The sequence below is a fragment of the Odocoileus virginianus genome, chromosome 14 (genome assembly GCF_023699985.2).
Source record: "Odocoileus virginianus isolate 20LAN1187 ecotype Illinois chromosome 14, Ovbor_1.2, whole genome shotgun sequence".
NCBI lineage: Eukaryota > Metazoa > Chordata > Mammalia > Artiodactyla > Cervidae > Odocoileus > Odocoileus virginianus.
This window is the reverse complement of record NC_069687.1, coordinates 978,515-998,771: the sequence shown is the minus strand read 5'-3', so window position 1 is coordinate 998,771 and position 20,257 is coordinate 978,515. Positions and strand designations below refer to the sequence as shown.

Here is a 20,257-nt window from a genome sequence, read left to right as displayed (position 1 = left end):
GGCAGTTGTGAGCCCCAGATCAATAACAAATCAGGGTCAATGGTTTAAATATGTCCACGAAGAGACAGAGGTTGGCAGAGTGGGTTAACTCTGCTGCCTACAGAAACTCAGCTGGTGGGGAAGGGGAGTTGGGAGTCTGGGATGGACATGCACACCCTGCTGTATTTGACACAGACCACCAGCAAGGCCCTGCGGCAGAGCACGGGGAAGTCTGCTCACTGTTAGGTGGCAGCCTGGCTGGGAGGGGGGTTTGGGGGTGAATGGATGCATGTATGTGTGTGCCGGAGTCCCTCCCCTGTTCACCAGAAACCGTCACAACACTGTTAATCAGCTATACTCTATTTTATTCTTATACAAGATGAAAAGTTAAAAAAAAAATCTAATATATCTTCAAAAATATTACATAATAAAGTAGCAATATTAAAAAAAAAGAAACCCCCATCTCAAATATGAGAAGCAGGCAAGTTGAAAGCAGAACAGAGAACTACCATTGGGAAGGCAGGGGGCTTCAGAATTGTTTCTGGTGCCGTTTCAGGCGCCAGCTCAGATGGAGCCCTAGAAAAGCCCAGGCTCCGGGCCGGCGCCTAGTGGCCGCCTCCTAAAAAAAAAAATGACCATTTGGGCCCCGCTCACCTCCCCGTCACATGTCAGGGGCGCCAGACTGGTGGGAAAGGAACGTGTGCTTCACTTCAGAGACCAGGAACCGGAGAGGAGGCCAGACTCCTACTCAAAGGCCATTTCCCCACCGACAAGTGTGTGTCAGTCGCTCAGTCGTTTCCGACTCTTGCGACCCCACGGACTGCAGCCCGCCAGGCTCCTCTGTCCATGGGATTCTCCAGGCAAAAATACTGGAGTGGGTTGCCATTTCCTTCTCCAGGGGATCTTCCTGACCCAGGGATCGGACCCAGATCTCCTGCCTTGCAGCTGGCTTCTTTACCGTCTGAGCCCCAAGGAGACGATCAGTGCTCACACGCGTCTGTAGACCACGGAGGGGCCCCACGCAGCAACAGCAGGGGCGTCTGGAAATCTGTCACCAGTGGTCTGACCAGCATCGCCTTGTTCTGGTAGTTAGTCTTCAGTCCCTGGGTCAGGCTGCTCCAACCTCCTTGAGACCAGTTCTCAGAACTGTGGTACCGTGCTTCCCTCACAGCTCAGCGGGTCAAGAATCCGCCGGCAATGCAGGAGACCCCGGTTCAACTCCTGGGTCGGGAAGATCCGCTGGAGGAGGGAAAAACTACCCACTCCACTATTCTCAGGCTTCCCTTGTGGATCAGCTGGTAAAGAATCTGCTTGCAATGCGGAAAACCTGGGTTGGATCCCTAGGTTGGGAAGATCCCCTGGAGAAGGGAAAGGCTACCCACTCCAGTATTCTGGCCTGGAGAATTCCAGGGACTGTATAGTCCATGGGGTCTCAAAGAGTCAGACACGACTGAGCGACTTTCACTTTCACTTTTCACTTTCATGTCACAACTGATGTTGAAGCCCCAACACTTTGGCCATCTAATGGGAATAACTGACTCATTGGAAAAGCCCCTGATGGTGGGAAAGATTGAAGGAAGACGGGGATGACAGAGGACGAGATGCTTAGATGGCATCACAAATTCAATGGACATGAACTTGAGCAAACTCCGGGAAACAGTGAAGAACAGGGGAGTCCGGTGTGCTGCAGTCCCTGGGGTCGCAAAGTCGGACATGACTCGGCGACTGACAGCGTGTCATGCTGCAGTCTGGCCATGATGTAGTTACTTTTCCCCCTGGCGGGGGTTTCAGTATCTGCAAGAGGGCTCACAGGACACAGCTCGGAATATCATCTGTGGCCCTCGAGAAGGAACTAAAGGTCCTAGATTTTAATGACCAAACTACTACTGTGTGTTAGTTTTTCTTTGCATTTTTCTCACTTCTCTGATGAAGTTTCTTCTGTGACTAAAGGTTTTCTACGGACAAAAGGCAGGTGGAGGACTGGGTGGGTGGTCTGTCCTGGGAAGGCCCCACAGGGTCCTGGCCTGCCTCACTGGGTCTCCCCTCAGGGGTGCTCCTTGCACAAGCCCCCTCCCCCCAGACCCGTCCCCAGCTCCTGGAGCAGCAGCCGCAGGACAGGCCTCGCTTCTGCCCCCTTCCCGAGGCCTGGCGCAGGGGGAGCTGAGTGTGCTCGGCGTCCCCTGCCCTGGGGGAGCCCCTGGCACTCAGGCCACCACGGAACCTCGCCTTGGGGCCTCTGCAGTGAGGCCAGTTAAGAGGACGTCACCCCACATTCAGGGAGCGGTGTCCTCACGAGGTCACGGGCAGAGGCAGAGATGGGGACACATGTCTGGTCTCCATGCCCAGGACAGCGACCACCACCACAAGCCGGGCAGAGGCCCTGGAGGGAGGGGTCTGGGGGTGCGGGATCCCTGCCTCAGGCTCCCAGCTCCGGGAGGAGACACCTGTGTGCAGAGCACCATCTCCTGGTCGCTCCCAGCCGGGAGACCACGCGTTCCTGCCTGGACTCCCAGATCCCCCTGATCCTCAGAGGAGACTCTCGAGACCCCCATGGATGCCTGATGCCGTGGACGGGCCGAGCCCCACAGCTACTGTGTGTTTCCCACATGCACTGGCGCACTTTTGGGGCCTCGCTGAGTAAACCAGGGGCACGCAGACACAGGCCCTGGCCACCGTGACAGGGGATCTGATGACGAGAAGGTGCAGTGACCAGTGGTCAGATGCGCTGGACAAACAGCTGATTCTCGGCTTGGCTGGACGGAGCAGGACAGCAGGAGGTTTCATCAAGTTACTCAGGATGTCTGGGAATTTAAAGGCTTCTAGATCACTTATCCTGGAATTTTCTAACAGCTTCAGACTCAAGTTGACAGTCCTCTCCCACTGTGGGTTTGGGGAAACGGAACACAGGCCCAGAAAACCAGGTACAGCTGTGCATGCACAGGAACGCCATCGCAGAAGCCACGCCCCTCCCCGGCCTCCTGGCACCTGGCAGTCAGATGGGCCGGGGGTGGGGGTGATCAGGGCCCCGCAGGGCAGCCCTGGGCACCATCAGGTACCACAGCGCCCTGGGGGAGGCCCTAACCCGCCCGCCTGCGCAGGTGCCGCTGTGCAGACACCTGAACCCACCTCAGGTGGAAACTCTGGACTAGCCACCACCTGCCTGTCTGGGGTGGACCTCTGACCTCACAGCCCCTCCACCCTCCGCCTGGTTTCTGGGCAAGGGCACGTGACTCCTAACAGCCCACCAACATTCACATCGGTCTGTGACCCCTGCCCCGTCAATGCAGGAGCGGCCCTGCGGGATGGACCCGATGGCCTGGGGCACCCAACCCCTGCCCACTGCGGGAGGGAGGCGCTGGGCTCAGCAGGATGTCACCTGGATCCCTGCCCCGCCCACTGCGTGGGGTCCGGGGCTCGCCAGCAGGTAACAGTCACCGGCTGTGCCCCCGGCACTCGTTTTAGAGGCTGGGATCTGAAGGTGGCGGTTAGGATGGGGAAGTGGGGGCGCTGTGTGTGACCGCAGCCACTCTGTGAAACCGAGGCTGTTGGGTGCGTTGCTTCTCTGAAATCCCCAGCCCATGAGGCTGGTCCTAGTCCCCGTGGACATTTTTATATGGAAATAGAATAGTTTAAGATTTTAAAACATGTTTAATATAAAAACCTCTAAGTACAGAAGTTCAGAGAATATTAGAAATCACCCACATTACATTCCAAATGGCTTGTGGCTGTTGGAGACGCTCCTTCAAACGAGCTAAGCCTCTGGGAGAGATGGCTGATAGTTCTAAGGCAGTAAGTGTTGCCTGATCCACATCATTATTTTTTACAGATTTAATGTTTCAGTACTTCAGGGATGGTGAACACTTTCTGAGCTCGACTGCTGAAGGGAAATCATACTAACCCTGACTGTGTGATGGCAACGGGAGGGCCCCCTTCAGCACACACATGTGGCAAGACTGCCGTGATCGTGGCCACACTGACCAGCTGAAAAGACCTGGCCATGCTCTCACTCTCCCCACTGCTGACTCCATCCAGTCTCTTTCACTACCTCAGCGCACAAACACTGACAGAGGGAGCAGAGGCTAAACTGAGCCACAGGAGAGCTCGGTTACTCCAGGACTAGAGAATCAACGCCTACGCGTTCATCAAGTCTCCCAACACGGACATACTCTAAGGGGACAGAAGTGGGAGGGCCTTCTTTTCTAACTGGAGTTGATTTAGTCTGCTGTAAAGTGGTTCAGTCACACACACACCTGCGTCTTCATACTCATCCCCATCATGGTTTATAGCAGGGTACTGAACACAGCTCTCTGAACTATACACTAGTGTACACACATGTGCACTAGTGCATGATGCTGTTCATCTCTTTTACACATGCTGGTGTAAGTTAATCAGACTCCTGATTCACCCCTCCCCACTCCCTCTCCCCTTTGGTAACCATGTTTTCTGCCTCTGAGTCTGCTTCTGTTGGTAAAACTCCACACTCACATCAGTCACTCATCAGCTGATGAGCTGAGAGAGGCCCCTGCAGCCTGCAGCTCTGCCGGGCCCCTCCCTGGGTCTACTGCGCAGGTCCTGACTCTGAGCTGTCCCGGGCTGTGGGCTGGGAAACGTGGGCCACCTGCCACCCCTGGTTCCCTCCGCGTCCACATCCCGGCTGGGTTCCCCTCCTCAGGGGCCCTTCCAGGTGAGACACGTTCTTCCAGTCATCTGAAATCAAGGTGCACCCATCCCTGGTCAGGGCTCATGGCGCTCACTCCAATGCAGGGAGACCCGGAGACTCCTCCATCCCCACCCCACCCTCCTTGAGACCCCCAGGACCCTGACCTTTCCTCCTGACCCATCCCTACCCCCACACCCCTGACGTGCTTGCACAAACAGCTCCGACTGGGTGAGCCTGGGGAGCACCCGCGTGTTCGGGGGCACACAAACCCTCACACCATCCTACACCCACGTGAGCCCACTGGCAGCTGACAGCCCGCTCCCCACACCACGGGCAGGAGCCTCCCCTCCTTCAGGGTGCCCAGCACCCCCGACTCTGGAGCACTTACCACCTCCAGCTTCCAGGGCTGAAGGGGACACAGGCGCCCTTCTGGGAACTCGGCCTGTGTGGTCGCCGGTCCCTCCACCTGGAAGTTTAAACAGTCTTGCTTCCTCCAGACTGCAGCGCTTCATTAACTTCTGCTTTATCGTCAGTACGCACCCAGGAGCGTCTTTTCTCAGCAGCTTTGCTGGGCAGGTGCTCCCTCAGCTCAGGTAAACCCCCTCCCACCCCCAAGCCTCACCCTCCTCGCCCCCATCCCCTTCTCCTCTGGGTCCCCCCATCACCTACCAAACCTCTGTTCTCTCCCCTCCTGATTTTATTTTTGTGGAACAATATATCGTAACCATTACTCTTTTAAATACACACAGAATACTTCAATCAGTCCACGTGTGACAATTAACACCTTCAAAGAGTACTTAGCTTTGTGGGATTTCAGAACAGGCCGCGGAGGAGCAGGTGGGGCAGAATGCCAGGCAGAGCTGAGCCAGAGGGCCAGGCCACGATGACTGTGAGAGGCGCACTCTGCAAGCTTGGGCCCTCCAGCACAGCCTTCTCCGGGCCCTGCCGCCGGCTCCGGTCACACGGCCGCCCTAGTGGTGCTGCTGCCGGAACTGCAGGCCGCAGTAGCCGCACGTGCCCGTCTTGGTGTCTTTGTCCTGAAAGATCCCAAGGGAGAGCCGCCCTGTTTCCATCTTCCACCTCCATCGTCAGTCCAGACGCAGGAGACATCTGACACTGAAACCAGGCCCTGGAACCACACTGCCACCCGGGTGCCGCGGAGCCCGACGGCGGACGCTGTGCTGGAGGCCCTGGTCAACCTGCTCCCCGACTCGTCAGGGCCCCGGGCTCCCCGCCGTTCACAGTCGGCTTGGTCCTCACCCACCCTCCCTGCCCATGAGGCAGGCGGCGTCCTGGGCAGGGGCCTGAGCAGAGGCCCCCTTCGGGGCTGGGGTTGAGCCAGGACGGATCAGCAGGGGCGTAGGGCCTGCCCTGCCAGAGGGAGCAGCCCACCCCCAAGCTCCATCCTGTCCTGGAAACTCTGTGCGTGCGTGCCCTCTGATCGGCCCCAGTGGATGGCTCATGGGCCGGGCTGAACCAAGCATGTGCGGCCAGCGGGGACAGAACAGGACAGGGACCGGGGCTGGGGCCAAACAGCACATTACCAGGTTTATGTACACTCTGGGGTGGCCCAGGGCCCCCCCGCCGCCGTCGCACGATATCACCCGACTCCCGACTTGGCTCACAGGCTGCTCCGCTATCAGATCAATGGCGAAGTTCTCGTTCACCTGGAACAAGACAGACAGGAGCACTCACACAGACACGTACAAACCCTCAACTCGCTCGTGGAATTCCAGTCAGTGTAGACCACCCCCCGCAGGCACACACTGCACTGCCAGCAAAGATGCCCTGCACCTTCTCATTTAAACATCAGGGCAGGTCTTCAAAATACAGATAATTACACATGTGCACACACAAGTTTAACTCATTTGCATGTAATTTCAAACTCACAGGAAAGCTCCGAGAAGTACAGCTGCACAGTGACTTCCTATTGATCTTCACCTGGACTCACCCACTGTTAACATCCTGCCCCACCCTCTTCTCCTCACACACAGGTACATACACGCGCGCGCGTACACACACACACACACATGCCTTCCTCCTTCTGTCTTCAGGGAACGACCAGGAGCAGCAGCTGACCCCACAACCACTTCAATATGGGGACCTGGTTCTGAGCTAACAGCTGGTTTGACCCCGAGCAGGAAGTGGGGCACTGAGCCCTTGGCTCAGGCCAAGGGCTGCTCCACGGGGCCGTAAGGAGCGTGGCGGACAGGAGGGACGATGGCACAGTAACTGCAAAGCACAACAGCAGAGCTGGACCCAGAGCTGTTCCAAGCCCACTGGTTTTCTTACTATAGGGAATCATCTCGTGATTTTTAAGCTGGTGGAGAAACAGAAATGAGGCAGCATCTCTCCTCTCTCCTTGGGGGCCAGCATCTCTTCATGCAGGACTCAGCCGGGAAGCCGAGAGAGCACCATCTGAGCTGACGGACCAGGAGCTGCTCACCAGCAGCAGCCAGAACCAGAGCCAGACCCGCCAGGCATGGGCTGGTGGAAGCCCTGCAGCGCGGGCAGCAGCCTGCCCAACCTCTAAACTCGGATCGGATCCGATGGAGCTGCTGAGTCCCGCCCCAGCTGACACACTCAGGGTCGAACACTGCCAGACCACCTCTTGAAAGCCACCCATCTCTGCAGGCCCAAGGGTCACAGGGTCACACACAGTCAGCGGCGGGGTCCCGGCTCCCTCCCTGGACGCCCCTGGACACAGGTGCACAGAAGAGGCACTCGGGCTGTTAAGTGCGGCCCTCAGTAATTGCGATTCTGGCTCCGGGAGGAACCGAGAGTCCGTTTACCACCACGGTGACAGGTGTCCTGCCTGGGGGTCCCCAAGGCTCCCCGCCCTGCCTACACAGACCCCCAGCCACACCTCAGGGCCCAAGACTGCAGTGAGGAGAGGAGAACAACGATCCATCTTTACAAGTGCAGGGGGAGGGGCACGAAGCTTAGGTGTTAAAATCTGAGCCTGGGAAGAGCACCGGCCTCCTGGCCCAGGAGCCGGAAGGGGGAGCAGAGCCACCCGCCCGCGGCCACCACGACGGAGCCCCCAGAGGAGGGACACTCCTGACTCGGGAACGCGCGGTCAGCCTGGGCTGGGGCTTGCCTGACGCCCCCAGGCTCCTCCTTCCAGAACAGGGGCATGGAGGGAGGAAGCGCAGCCGGGTCACAGCACACGTGACACGCTGTCCCACTGCCGTCTGCGCCCTGGGCCCAGGGCCCCCCGGAAATGGAGCGCCACACCATGGCCACACTAACCACCGCCTGGGCCCAGCGCACCCGCTGCCTGAGGCGGCCATGATGCCCATCAGTCACGGGCAGGAAACACTGGCTTCTAACTCCACGTGCGTGACCACAGAGCAGTAAACACAGCTCTGTCGCCACCTGGGACAGCTGGCCTCTCAGGCCCTCGGCCTCCCTGAGGTGACCCAGGACCACGGCAGGCCCCCCGCCCCGTCCTCTCCTCTCCAGCAGGCCCGTCCCAGGACAAGGGCCAGGGGTTCCTGTGCAGACTCGCTGTGGCCACGCGGGCCCGCTGGCCAAGACTGCCCAAGACCTGTGCCTGGACACAGCCCACCTCCCCGCGAAGGCGGCTCTACGGTCCAGCTGCTGCTCTCTTTGGTCCTCAGCCTAAGTGCAGACTCACTTTATTTCTAAAAGTACAACCCAACTGTGGAGACGGTAAGATGGGGGCTGTCGGGGGCTGAGCGGGGTGGGGCGCATGGGAAGGGGGCGGTGGGGGGCAGTGAAACACTCTGAGTGACCCTGCAGTTTGCATATAAGACACTACGCATTTGTCCAGACCCACAGAATGCACTTTCCGGGTGGCTCAGCGGGTAAAGAATCCACCTGCCAATGCAGACACGGGACACGCAGGTTCAATCCCTGAGTTGGGAAGATCCTGTGGAGAAGGAAATAGCAACCTGCTCCAGTATTCTTGACTGAAAATCCCGTGGACAGAGGAGTCTGGGGGGCTGCAGTCCACAGGGTCGCAGAGCTGGACATGACTGAGCGACTAGGCCCAAGCCCAACAGAATGTCCAACACAAAGAGAACCCAAAAGAAACCTCAGCCGCAGACCTGAGTGAATCACAAGGTTTCAAACTCTGCACGTGTTCAATCCTGTCACTTCTAACAAAGGAAGCACGCTCAGCCAAGAGGAGACCAGGGACACGGGTGGGGGGGGCAGTACTGGGAGCTCAGTACTCTGTGAAGTCTTTCAATAAACCCAAATCTTTTAAAACAAGCCTCTTGGAAACCAGAAAAAGAGATTCAAATTCTACTAAACACCAAATCTTTGTTGCAAGAAGGAAACCCCGAGAGACTTGCTGCACATCTTACATGAACACAGGCCCCTGGACACTCTGGACCTAGGACAGGAATAGGCCCCGAGTCCCCAAGTGGGGCCCACACCTCCTGCACCAGGAGGGTGCTCTTCCACTGAGCCACCTGGCAAGCCCTTCTTTTACCACATCTTTTCCTTACCTCTTTCTGACGACCTACAAATCGAACTTTCCTGTAGTCTTTATCGTCATAAACCTGGAAAGAAAAGGAGTGATACTTAGAGCCCAATTCTGTACCTTTGTATCAATCACAGACGTTTCAGAAAAGGGGTTTTCTTCACGTCAGGCCATGCATATGATCACACACTTGAAGAGCTGTGGCCCACGGACATTTCTCAGCGGGATTCCTAACATGACCACAGGCAGCAGTCAGAGCTGGGAGAAACAGAGGAGAGCAGGCCCAGCGGACCGGACACGCTGACCTCCCATCTCACAGGCCACAGGGCCTTCCTCTCCTCTGAACTTGCCCGGTGACCCTTCGACATCACAAGTACTTACTCCCTCATCTTTGGAATTAGGATTATCCCTAACGCTGAGTTTCAGTCGACAGCAGATCCTCAAGTTATTAAATATGGTATTTAACGCTACACAAGCGTTAAAAGATTTGACCCACAAAATTTACGGTTTCTGACCCCGACGGAGGCCTCCCCAGAGTAACCAATGGGTTCCCCCGGAGTGTCGGTCTAGTTTCGGAGCTCGCCGAAGCTCTGACGGTGAGACCACAACGGCTGCAAACACCCAGCGCCTCAGCCCGGGTCACACCTCAGCCACTCGATACCCAACCCTTGCGGATCCAGGACCCGGGGACCCAGGGGACCGCGACAGCAAAGACTGGTCCGAGGATACAGGGGCCTGGGCCCCAAGGGGGACTGGACCGTGGGAGGCGGAAACGGGGGGCTGCGTTGTTGGGTTACTGGACCGCGGGCACTAGACTTGGGCCCCAAGAGCACCCAGACGCTGGACGCGGGACCTAGGGGACGGACCGGGGCTCCGCCCGCCTGGGCGCCCCAAGGGGAGAGCGCTCTGCGCCGCGGCGGTTATACCTGGCCGGTGTGCGTGACCTTCTCCCCGGTCGGCGAGGTCCGCACCCCGAAACACCTGGCGCCCCCGGGCAGGCTCCGCGTCACCGCGCCGCTCCGGGCCAGAAGCCTGAGGAAGGTCACCGCCGCCGCCATCTTGCGGGCTGACCTTCGACCCCGCGCGCCGACGCGCCGACGCACGCGCACGGCTTCCGCAGAGTCGGCTCCGCCGGGATGTAGCTGGACCGGGGAAGCGCGCATGCGCGATGCGGCCGGCGGGCGCAGCGTAGGAGGGGCTCCGCCGGGTAACGCGGGAAACTGCGCCCCGGTAGCACTGAGCCGCGGCTCCACCTACCAGGCCAGGGCCGGGACGGTGGAAGCCGGAGATGCTGTGCTTCCCTTTGACGGTAACGGGAAGTCCTGGGGAGGTACAAGTCGAATGTCGGAGAAGGCTGGACAAGTGTCCTTGCTCGGAGGAAACTGGACGTCCACTCTGGTGGACGGCGCACATTTCTTGGCGGTCCTGGGGTTTCTGCCGCAGAGCCCAATGAACTACCCCTGAAGTGCAGTCCATGGCGTCGCTCGTGCCGGTCACCCCGAAGGGCCCGCTGCTCCGGAGCGCACCTGCACAGGGCTCCGGCTCGCGATCCCGGGCCCAGCATCCCCCCTGCCCCTCAGAGCCGCCCATGCAGAGACCCGACGGGAGCGTCAGCCCACATGGCCAGCCCCTGCGGGCCAGGGGCGGTGGGCGCACGGGGCAATCCCAGAGGTGGGGTAGGGTTGCACACCCCACTCTCCAGGAGCTGAGGGCGCCCACAGCCTGGGCCCCAGGGAGGTGTGGCAGCGAGAGGCGACTGCCGGGGTCTAGCCTCAGCAGGATCCAGGGGGTACCCTCAGGATGAACGGCGTCGGCGAGAGAGAGAGAAGACACGTGAGACTAGCCTTGATAGGGCCAAGTCTGAGAGAGAGAGACGGGGGGTGCAGAGTCTGGCAATGCTTTATTTTTTACCATAGCTTTTATACCCTAAGTTAGTACATTTCTAAGGGGAAGATAGTTTAACATTATGTCAGCTTGTCCTTCACGAAACCAGGGTGTTTTCTGCATACTTCTTTATGAGGGTCTTGTACATTATCTTCTGGTCTTGGGGCCTATTAACATTTTATGCAGGTCAGGTGAATGTACCTATTTTCCGTTTTTATGGTGACCGTAACTGAAAGGTAACAGGGTCATAGGGAAATAGTACAGAGTAGAATTATATTCTTGTTAATACAAAAATTAATCTTTCTGCAAAAGTTGTCAGTTGCGTTTATCTAAGAAGTTTACCCCATACTGACTCTGCGACTTTGGTGAGGCAGCTTTTGCCCAGCACTCCTGGCTGACAATTAACAACCATCTCATTGTTACCACACTAGGGCTAAGTTCTTATTTCTCTAGATCTTTAACTATATTAACAATGGTTTTTATAACACAACCTTAGCACATTAAAGGCAAAAATACAGCAAGCAAAAACACAGCAAGCAAATCACAACCCAATAACCACCTATAGGTTCTTTATGCTATTTATGATTAGGATATTATAAGTAATCATGCATATTAGTACCAAGCGCATACATGCATTTGGCTAACAAAACTACCAGCAAAGGAGTTTGAATTAAAACACTCCTTTCACCCTGAATAATCTCATAAAATACCACCACCTGGGAAAACTTATTGATTAAAGTTCTAAATTGATTCTTATTTGGGAAGAGATCAGGGAAGGCCTTCCTGCCTGTGTCAGAGAAATTAGGGAGTAGTCTATTGAGGCAGGCATCAAAAAGATAGATATCATCTTTAAGGTGAGCGCTGGGGGCAGCTTTTCGAAATCCCTGAAAACCTGATCTGCCTTGCCTGTCAGGCTTTCTCCTCGTGACCTTGTCATGGGTGGGAGCTCGTGAGCTGGCCTTTTCGAAAACCCCTGAAAACCTGATTCGCCTTGCCCATCAGGTTTTCTCCCTTACGGCCTTGTTAGGGGTAGGGTTTCGTGAGCTGACTTTTTCGAAACCCCTGAAACCCTGATTTGCCTTGCCCGTCAGGTTTTCTCCCCTATGGCCTTTTTAGGGGTAGGGTCTCATGTGTTGGCTCCCGGCAGGCGACGGTGCTCAGATTACCTCACATTATTGGAAATGTGTCCACAGACCGATGCTCAAGAGGCAGGCGCGAGCGCACCTGGGCAAGGTGCAGAGCACGCTGCTGGGTCAGCGGTGCGCGTGCAGCGCTGGCCGTGTCCTGTGTGCCTTCATGTGCATGGACAGTACGTGTGTCCAAGGGGACACGGCCCAGAAAGACAGGCATGGCGAGTTCACTGTGGAATCTAGACAGTGGGTATATGAGTGTTCACCAAATATGTCTCAACTTTTCTCTGTTTGGAAGTTTTCATAATAAGATGTTGGAGGACGTCAGTTTAACTACAGTCAGTTAGGATCAGGGCCTATTTCCACGCATTTCCCTGAACCTCGCCACATTTCTCCCAGGATATCTATTTAATAGAAGCAGGTGTTTTTTATAGATTTTGTTTTCAGGTTGGTATCTTTTTTTTTTTAAGTCTATTTGTCTTGCACTCTAGATACCTACTTTGTTCCCATTTTTGCATCCCTTCTCCCAGCGCCTCCCCCCGCCCCAGTTCAGTTCAGCCTTTCAGTCGGGTCCAACTCTTTGCGACCCCATGGACTGCAGCACTCCAGGCTTCCCTGTCCATCACCAACTCCTGGAGCTTACTCAAACTCATGTCCATCGAGTCAGTGATGCCATCCAACCATCTCATCCTCTGTCGTCTCCTTCTCCTCCCGCCTTCAGTCTTTCCCAGCATCAGGGTCCTTTCCAATGAGTCAGTTCTTTGCATTGGGTGGCCAAAGTATTGGAGTTTCAGCTTCAACATCAGTCCTTTCAATGAATATTCAGGACTGATTTCCTTTAGGATGGACTGGTTGGATCTCTTTGCTGTTCAGGGTACTCTCGAGTCTTCTCCAACAGCACAGGTCAAAAGCATCAATTCTTCGGCGCTCAGCTTTCTTCACAGTCCAACTCTCACATCCATACATGACCACCGGAAAAACCACAGCCTTGACTAGACGGACATTTGTTGGCAAAGTAATGTCTCTGCTTTTTAATAAGCTTTCTAGGTTGGTCATAACTTTTCTTCCAAGGAGCAAGTGTCTTTTAATTTCATGGCTGCAATCACCATCTGCAGTGATTTTGGAGCCCCCCAAAATAATATGTCACTGTTTCCACTGTTTCCCCATCTATATACCACGAAGTGATGGGACCAGATGCCATGATCTTAGTTTTCTGAATGTTGAGTTTGAAGCCAACTTTTTCACTCTCCTCTTTCACTTTCATCAAGAGACTCTTTAGTTCTTCGCTTTTTTGCCATAAGGGTAGTGTCATCTGCCTATCTGAGGTTATTGATATTTCTCCCAGCAATCTTGATTCCAGCTTGTGTTTCATCCAATCCAGCATTTCTCATGGTGTACTCTGCATATAAGTTAAATAAGCAGGGTGACACTATCTATACACCCTTGACATACTCCTTTCCTGATTTGGAACCAGTCTGTTGTTCCATGTCCAGTTCTAACTGTTGCTTCTTGACCTGCATACAGATTTCTCAGGAGGCAGGTCAGGTGGTCTGATATTCCCATCTCTTGAAGAATTTTCCACCGTTTGTTGTGATCCACACAGTCAAAGGCTTTGGCATAGTCAAGAAAGCAGAAACAGATGTTTTCTGGAGCTCTCTTGCTTTTTCGATGATCCAACGGATATTGGCAATTTGATCTCTGGTTCCTCTGCCTTTTCTAAATCCAGCTTGAACATCTGGAAGTTCATCGTTCACGTACTGTTGAAGCCTGGCGTGGAGAATTTTGAGAATTACTTTGAGCACTACCCCAGCAAGACAATAGGAGGGGCGAAATCACATTCAGAATCAAACCCCATGCCCACCAGAGATGCTCAGAGGGCTCCCACCAGGACCCAGAGACCCCGTAGAGACGAAGACAGAACTGTGTTTGGGTGGCTCCTGAGGAGGTGCGGGTCAGCAGTGGACTGCTGCTGGGGCCGGGGCTCTGGGTGCAGCAGATCTGAGTATGGCATAAGCCCTCTTGGAGGAGGTGGCCATAACCCACCATAGAGCCGCCAGAACTTACAAAGGACTGAGGAAACAGACTCTTGGAGGCACAAACAGAGCCTTGTGCACACCAGGACCCAGGAGAAGGGAGCAGTGACCCCACAAGAGACTGACCCAGACTTGCCACTTGTGAGTGTCCAGGAGTCTCCAGCAGAGGCGTGGGTGGGCGGTGGCCTGCTGCAGGGTTGGGGGCACTGAGTGCAGCAGTGGGTGCATGGGGCCTTTTGAAGGAGGTCGCCATTATCTTCATTGCCTCCACCATAGTTTGGCCTCAGGTCAAACAACAGGAAGGGAACACAGCCCCACCCATCAAAAGAAAATTGGATTAAAGATTTACTGAGCATGGCCCCGCCCATCAGAACAGACCTAGTTTTCCTCTCTGTCAGTCTCTCCCGTCAAGAAGCTTCCATAAGCCTCTTATCCTTCTCCATCAGAGGGCTGACAGACTGAAAACCACAATCACAAAAAAACTAACCAATCTGATCACATGAACCACAGCCTTGTCTAACTCAATGAAACTAAGCCATGCCATGTAGGGCCACCCAAGGACAGATGGGTCATGGTGGAGAGTTCTGACAAAACATGATCCACTGAAGAAGGGAATGGCAAACCATTTCAGTAGACTTGCCTTAAGAACCCCATGAATAGTATGAAAAGTCCCCACCTGCCAGGGCCCCCCCAAAACCTTTAGATGCCCTGTGGCCCACAAGGCAGAGGGAGTCCCCAGAAAAAGGATGCATGTGCGCGGTTTGATACCAGGGTCGGGAATGTTCTATGGAGGGATGCTGGCAGCCCACTCCAGTGTTCCTGCCTGGAGAATCCCAAGGACAGAGGAGCCTGTGGGGCTACAGTCCATGGGGTCGCACAGAGTCAGGCAGGACTTGAGGGACTTGAGCACACACGCGGGGAACCGAAGGCCGCGTTTTAAGGGAAAGGCAGCCCACAGGGGGAGGAACCCAAAGACCTTCGGCCCCGCACCGACTTGGCTCCGCCCCTGTGTCCGGCCCCGCTGGGACCGCCACGTGACCGCCGCCGCCATCTTCCTTCCTGGCGGACACTCCGAGCGGCGGCGTCCCCGTCCCACTGCGCAGGCGCGGCCTAGGGCGCAGGCGCACGGGCTGGGGACGCGCGCCACAGCCGCGCCGGGCGCGCTCTTTCCAGGTGGGTCCCGGGGGTCCTGAGGGGCTCGAGAGGCGGGAGAAGTTCGAAGCTCCAGAAGGGCGCGTGTCGGGGACCCGTGGAATCGACTTCCCCCGCTTGGCCGCGGGCGCGGGCCGGGCACCGTATGGGACCTCGCGCCTGTGGTCTGTGACCCCGGGACCGGGCCGCCCGGGGGGAACGTGGACGCGGGCCTCGTGCGGCCCCGCGGCCGGGGATCCCGGCCTCTGTGCCGGGATCAGAGCGGGACCCCGTGCGGCTGGCCGCGCTCGTGTCCTCCCGGGGACACGCTGCCTCCCGGGCCCCGTGTCCCGAGCGCAGGGGCGCAGGGAGGGCAGTTTTCTCGGGGGCGCGAGCCACCGGCCACTGTGACAACTTCTCTCCGTCCCCAGGTCCAGCCACGACATGGCCACCGCCCTCCTAAGGAGAGTGGCCTCCGCCGTGGGCCCGCTGCTGCAGCTGGGGGGCCGCCCGCTTTCCGCGCTCGCGCCTGCACCCCCGCGCGCTGGTCCTGCCGCCCGCGCGCCCCTCGGCCTGATCGCCGCGCTCCTCACCGCGCGCCCGGTGCTCGGCCTGCAGCCCGCCCTGGGCTTCAAGACCAAGGGCGTCCTCAAGAAGCGCTGCAAGGGCTGCTACCTGGTGAAGAGGCGCGGGCGCTGGTTCGTCTACTGCAAGACCAACCCGAAGCACAAGCAGAGGCAGATGTAGAAGCCCTGCCCGTTAGCCGGTGCTGCCGCACTGAGAGGACGACGGCCCGTGAACACCCTGCAGCCTTCCAGCGCGCTGACTCCCTGCGTCCTGGCCTGCGGCTCACCTCCTTGTGGCCCCGGATCCGGCCAAGCCAGAGCCCCACCTGGGATCCGGTCCCTCTTATCTCGTGTGAACTCAGCTGTGTTGGTGCTCCAGCGGACGGGCGGACAGGCGTCGGGTGGAGGGAAAGCTGGCTTTGTCCGTCGTCAGAGGGCAGGTTCTTCTGAGGCTGCCGTTTCTGTTCAGCCACACCCGTGCTGCAGCCTGTGAATTCAGACTCCTGTTCTCAGCATTCCTGCCTCCAGGGTGAGCGGGGAAGGGCTGGATAGCCTGCTGTGAGTCAGGGAAGACTGAACTCGTTTATATGTATATAAATGTATTTTGGACACTGATTAAATGTGTTTGTCATCCTTGGTCTGAGACTGGAAGTATGTGTGCATACATGTGTCCATGTATGTGTGGGTGCTGTGTGCATTGTATGCATGGGTGCATGAGTGTTTGTGCACATGTGGGTGTGAGCTGAGTCGGCAAAACTGCTGCTGGGGACTCCACAGAGTGTGTCCTGGAGCCAGTGTGCAGTGTCGCCCATCACAGGTTACAGTGGATGAATGTTTGAGTCACCCTTCTTGGAGTCACTCGTCTCTAAAGGTCAGAGCATGACCGAATCCTTTCATAACTCTTCTTCCCAGTACCCAGTGGACCAGAACTTAGAGCCCCAGATCACAGCACCACAGAAAGATCAGCTGAGGTCAGGAGGCAGAAATCCGTGAAGATCTTTCAAGCGCAGTGTAGACGCCAGAAGTCATGAAGGAAGACGGCGGGTTGTCCTTGCAGGTGAACTCCACACCTGGGCACAGAGGACGCCAGCCCCGGAGGCCGAGTGGCCTGCTGGAGTCAGCTGTCTCTCTCCTCTGCTTCCCCCACATCCCTCCGTCTGCTCCATGAAGTCCAGGAGTCGATGGCTTCATGATTAGGACCGACATCAGCACTGCCCTCGGATGGAAAGAGCATCAGATCCCCCAGGCTCGCGTGGCCTCGCCTCCATCCTGCTGCAGAGAGGCTACCCCAGGCCCGGCTCTCAGTCCCCAAGGGAAGCCAGTTCCAGCCCTGAGGTTCCAAATCCAAGGCACAGGGTCCCACGTCTCCAGGGTGGCTCCCTCCATGCTGAGCTCACAGTCCTGCCTGTCTTCTTTCTTCCCCTCTGAGAAGTGCAGCCTTGGGGGTCCAGGGTTTTCTTATGTTACCAGCCAAGAGCCAGGCCCGAGGTCCTGGTCCATGACCTCCCCAGAAGGTGTGGACATGTCCTTCTTGCTGCCCTCAGCCACCCAGGGCAAGGGGTACTGTCACACATCCTATGGAACAAGACAGGGGCCCCATGCGCGAGGGCCACACATCAGGGTGAAGGTCTCAGGTGCCAAAAAGAGCATCCCTGGAGAAGGGTCACATGAGCTGACAAAAATGGGTGAAAGGCATGAATAGGCGCGTGTCCAGGAGACCCCATAGAGATGTGGTTGTCTCATCAGTAATCAGGAAATGAGACAAACATGGAGTGCATGTCTGCCCTTCAGATTTGCAGACGTTAAGAAATACGTTATCCAGGAGGAACGCTGGCCTCGAACAGAGTTTCCTATAAACTGCAGGTGGTGGTGTCTGCAGGCACCAGGCAACTCTTACGTGTAAAACACACATTCTTTCTGACCGCGCTCTGGGCGTCATCTCAGTGAGATACTTGCACACACGCAGGAATCCATAGGGCAGCGCTTGTCAGGGCAGAAAACACAACAGTCAAATGCTCTGCCGGGGGTGGGTTGCCAAACCAATGATGACATGGTCCCAGGAGGGTAGGGCACGCGGCCCTGAGATAAATGATTGCTCTCTGAGCTATGACAGACGCCAGCCCAGACAAATTTCTGAGTATTAAGTATATAAAGAAAATTGGACGTTGGGCTACAAAGCGTGTTTTCATTTATGTAAAAAACTCTTACAAATCTTTAACAATTTCCAAGTAAAAATATTTGAGAACTGGTGTAAAAAAGGTTCTGGGGCAAAGCACACCAAAACAGCAGTTATCTGCAGTACTCGGGGGAGGGTGGGATGGGATGGGAATGAAGGTTTACTTTTTGGTATAGGATTTTTTGAGGAATTAGGTTCGTATCTTACTTTGATAAGTGGTATCTAGGAGGAAAGTGTGAACATTTGTGAACAATCTGCTTACTGAAAAGAATGAGCCAGAAAGGTGGGGAAAGAAAAAGGGGGGGGGCGGGGCGTCTGTCAGGGAGGATGACAGCCAGCCCTCCACGCGGGGCCTGCCGCTTCCCTCCCCTCACTGTCGGGCCAGGACCCACTCGCCTTTCCAGGCTCCACCTGACATCCGTGAGCCACTGCACAGAGCCGACCTGAAGCTGCAGGCGCCTGCTTGCATTCAAGACTTTCCAACCTCAGTCTCCTTGGAGGGCTGTGGGATCCCCGGACCATGAGCCCCAGAATCAACTAGATGTTGGAACCCAGTATAATTTATTCTGAGCATTTCTTTCTTCCTTTTTTTGTTGAGGCATATGACATTATATTAGTTTCACATGTACAACATCAAGATTCAATATTTGTGTATATTCCAGAACAGTCACCACAATAGCCTAGTTAACACAGTCACCACACATAGTTACAGAGATTTTTCCTTGTCCCGAGAACCTCTAAGATCTAATCTTCAGCAACTTTCAGTTGGAACTTTGTACCTTTTCTTTTGGGGCTTCCCTGGTAGCTCAGACTGTAAATCATCTGCCTGCAATGCAGGAGACCTGGGGTTCGATCCTTTGTTTGGGAAGATCCCCTGGAGGAGGGCACGGCAACCCACTCCAGTATTCTTGAGTGGAGAATCCCATGGACAGAGGAGTCTGGTGGGCTACAGCCCATGGGGTCGCAAGAGTAGGACATGACTAAGCAACTTTCACTTCACTTCATTCATTGTTTATTAAGTGATCTTCTTGACTAGAAATCAAGATAATCTAGGTGCAAAAGTGGGAGTGTCACTTCCCTGGGCTGCTGTAACAAACTCTCAGCTTTGGTGGCTTCAAGCAACAGAAATGCGTTCTCACCCCTACTCTAAGACTGCCTCATTGTGACATCCTTAACTCCATCACGTCTGCATAGACCCTGTTTCCAGGAGGGTCGCATTCTCGGGTTTTGAGTAGACGTAGCTTTGGCGGGATGTGCTATTTGATCCACTGCAAGTGGTGTCGAAGATTTTTGAAAACAATTTTCATTTAAATTAATTATCACTACTAGATGATGTATTCAAATTGTTCAACATGCAAAAGATGCCCATATTCAGTGCTGGTCTTTGTCTCCAACTCCAGACCCAGGCTCTCTCCCTGGAAGCAAGCTTGATCATCCTTTAAGTCCTGAGAATCTACAGGCAAATTCCTGCGAATCCTGTGCCTGCCCTGTTTTGAGCACTGTCCTAAACTTGAGGACAGCTGGACAGTGGCTCATGTCAACAACCGCAGGGCATGCTCCTGTCACCAGTGGCTCTGCCCCTATGTCTTCAACAAGTTGATGTAGGATATTGTAAGTGTTGTTTTCAGTTTAGGGCATTTTGCTGCGTCTGTATGATTTTTTTTCTTTTTACTTTTTTTTTTTTTTTTTTGCTGTGTAAGGCATCTTGTCCTGTTTTGTAATTGGTGGTTGTGATTTCCAATGAGAGATCAGTTACTTTTTCCTCCAGGTTCATTTTTCAGTTTTAAAAAGCACAGGAAAAAAAATGAGAAATTCACAGAACAAAAAGCACTGTCTTGCATTGCACGAATAGTTGAAGGTGGCAGTGTGGTACTTAAACAGGAAAAGAGCTGTCTGGAAGCCAGCTCTGGCCAACCTCTGGGGCCCAGTCAACCAGCTCCCACATGGGAGCTCAGACAGATTCTTCGTCTGGCTGGCATCATGAAAGATTCATTGTCTTCTCCCCAGAAAGTGATGCATGTTTTTCCTTATATAGTGATGCCATTATACTAAGAACAATATGAATCACAGTGCAGAAATACTGGCAGTTCATTCAGTCTTTCAGGAAGTCCAGAGTGTCTTTCTCCTAAGATTTCTATCTAAAGGTGTAATGATTCTTTCAATAGTTGATGATATGGAATCACCTATTCTAAAACGAAGCCAGTTTTTCACTTATAACTTTTACTGGTTCAATTACCTAGTTTGT

The 20,257-nt window shown here is 55.1% G+C and overlaps 2 protein-coding genes across 4 annotated transcripts; one reads left to right on the top strand and one right to left on the bottom strand.

The window, feature by feature from the left end:
* Positions 1-5,318: 5,318 nt before the first annotated feature.
* Positions 5,319-10,207, bottom strand: NDUFS6 (NADH:ubiquinone oxidoreductase subunit S6). Its single transcript, XM_020886850.2, has 4 exons — positions 10,019-10,207; positions 9,118-9,171; positions 6,184-6,306; positions 5,319-5,676 (listed from the first exon to the last, which is right to left on the bottom strand). Exons 1-4 carry the CDS (start codon positions 10,148-10,150, stop codon positions 5,611-5,613), a joined length of 375 nt encoding a protein of 124 aa, XP_020742509.1. The 5' UTR covers positions 10,151-10,207; the 3' UTR covers positions 5,319-5,610.
* A 114-nt stretch (positions 10,208-10,321) lies between these two features.
* MRPL36 (mitochondrial ribosomal protein L36) lies at positions 10,322-16,456 on the top strand. 3 transcript variants are annotated; one of them, XM_070476444.1, is made up of 3 exons: positions 10,322-10,401; positions 13,833-14,280; positions 15,702-16,456. In XM_070476444.1, exon 3 carries the CDS (start codon positions 15,715-15,717, stop codon positions 16,015-16,017), a length of 303 nt encoding a protein of 100 aa, XP_070332545.1. In that variant the 5' UTR covers positions 10,322-10,401; positions 13,833-14,280; positions 15,702-15,714; the 3' UTR covers positions 16,018-16,456. The 3 variants fall into 3 exon arrangements, with proteins under 3 accessions (XP_070332545.1, XP_070332544.1, XP_070332543.1); XM_070476443.1 differs by lacking the exon at positions 10,322-10,401 and having other exon boundaries at positions 11,014-14,280; XM_070476442.1 differs by lacking the exons at positions 10,322-10,401; positions 13,833-14,280 and adding an exon at positions 15,190-15,312.
* The last annotated feature ends 3,801 nt before the right edge of the window (positions 16,457-20,257 follow it).

Bases quoted from the DNA above. Each gene is read 5' to 3' on its own strand.
- NDUFS6 (XM_020886850.2), bottom strand. From the start codon at position 10,150: ATGGCGGCGGCGGTGACCTTCCTCAGGCTTCTGGCCCGGAGCGGCGCG. The intron at 9,172-10,018 runs GTATAACCGCCG...TTTTCTTTCCAG, and splicing joins AGGTCACGCACACCGGCCAG to GTTTATGACGATAAAGACTA. The intron at 5,677-6,183 runs GTAATGTGCTGT...GGGATCTTTCAG, and splicing joins CCAGAGTGTACATAAACCTG to GACAAAGACACCAAGACGGG.
- MRPL36 (XM_070476444.1), top strand. From the start codon at position 15,715: ATGGCCACCGCCCTCCTAAGGAGAGTGGCCTCCGCCGTGGGCCCGCTG.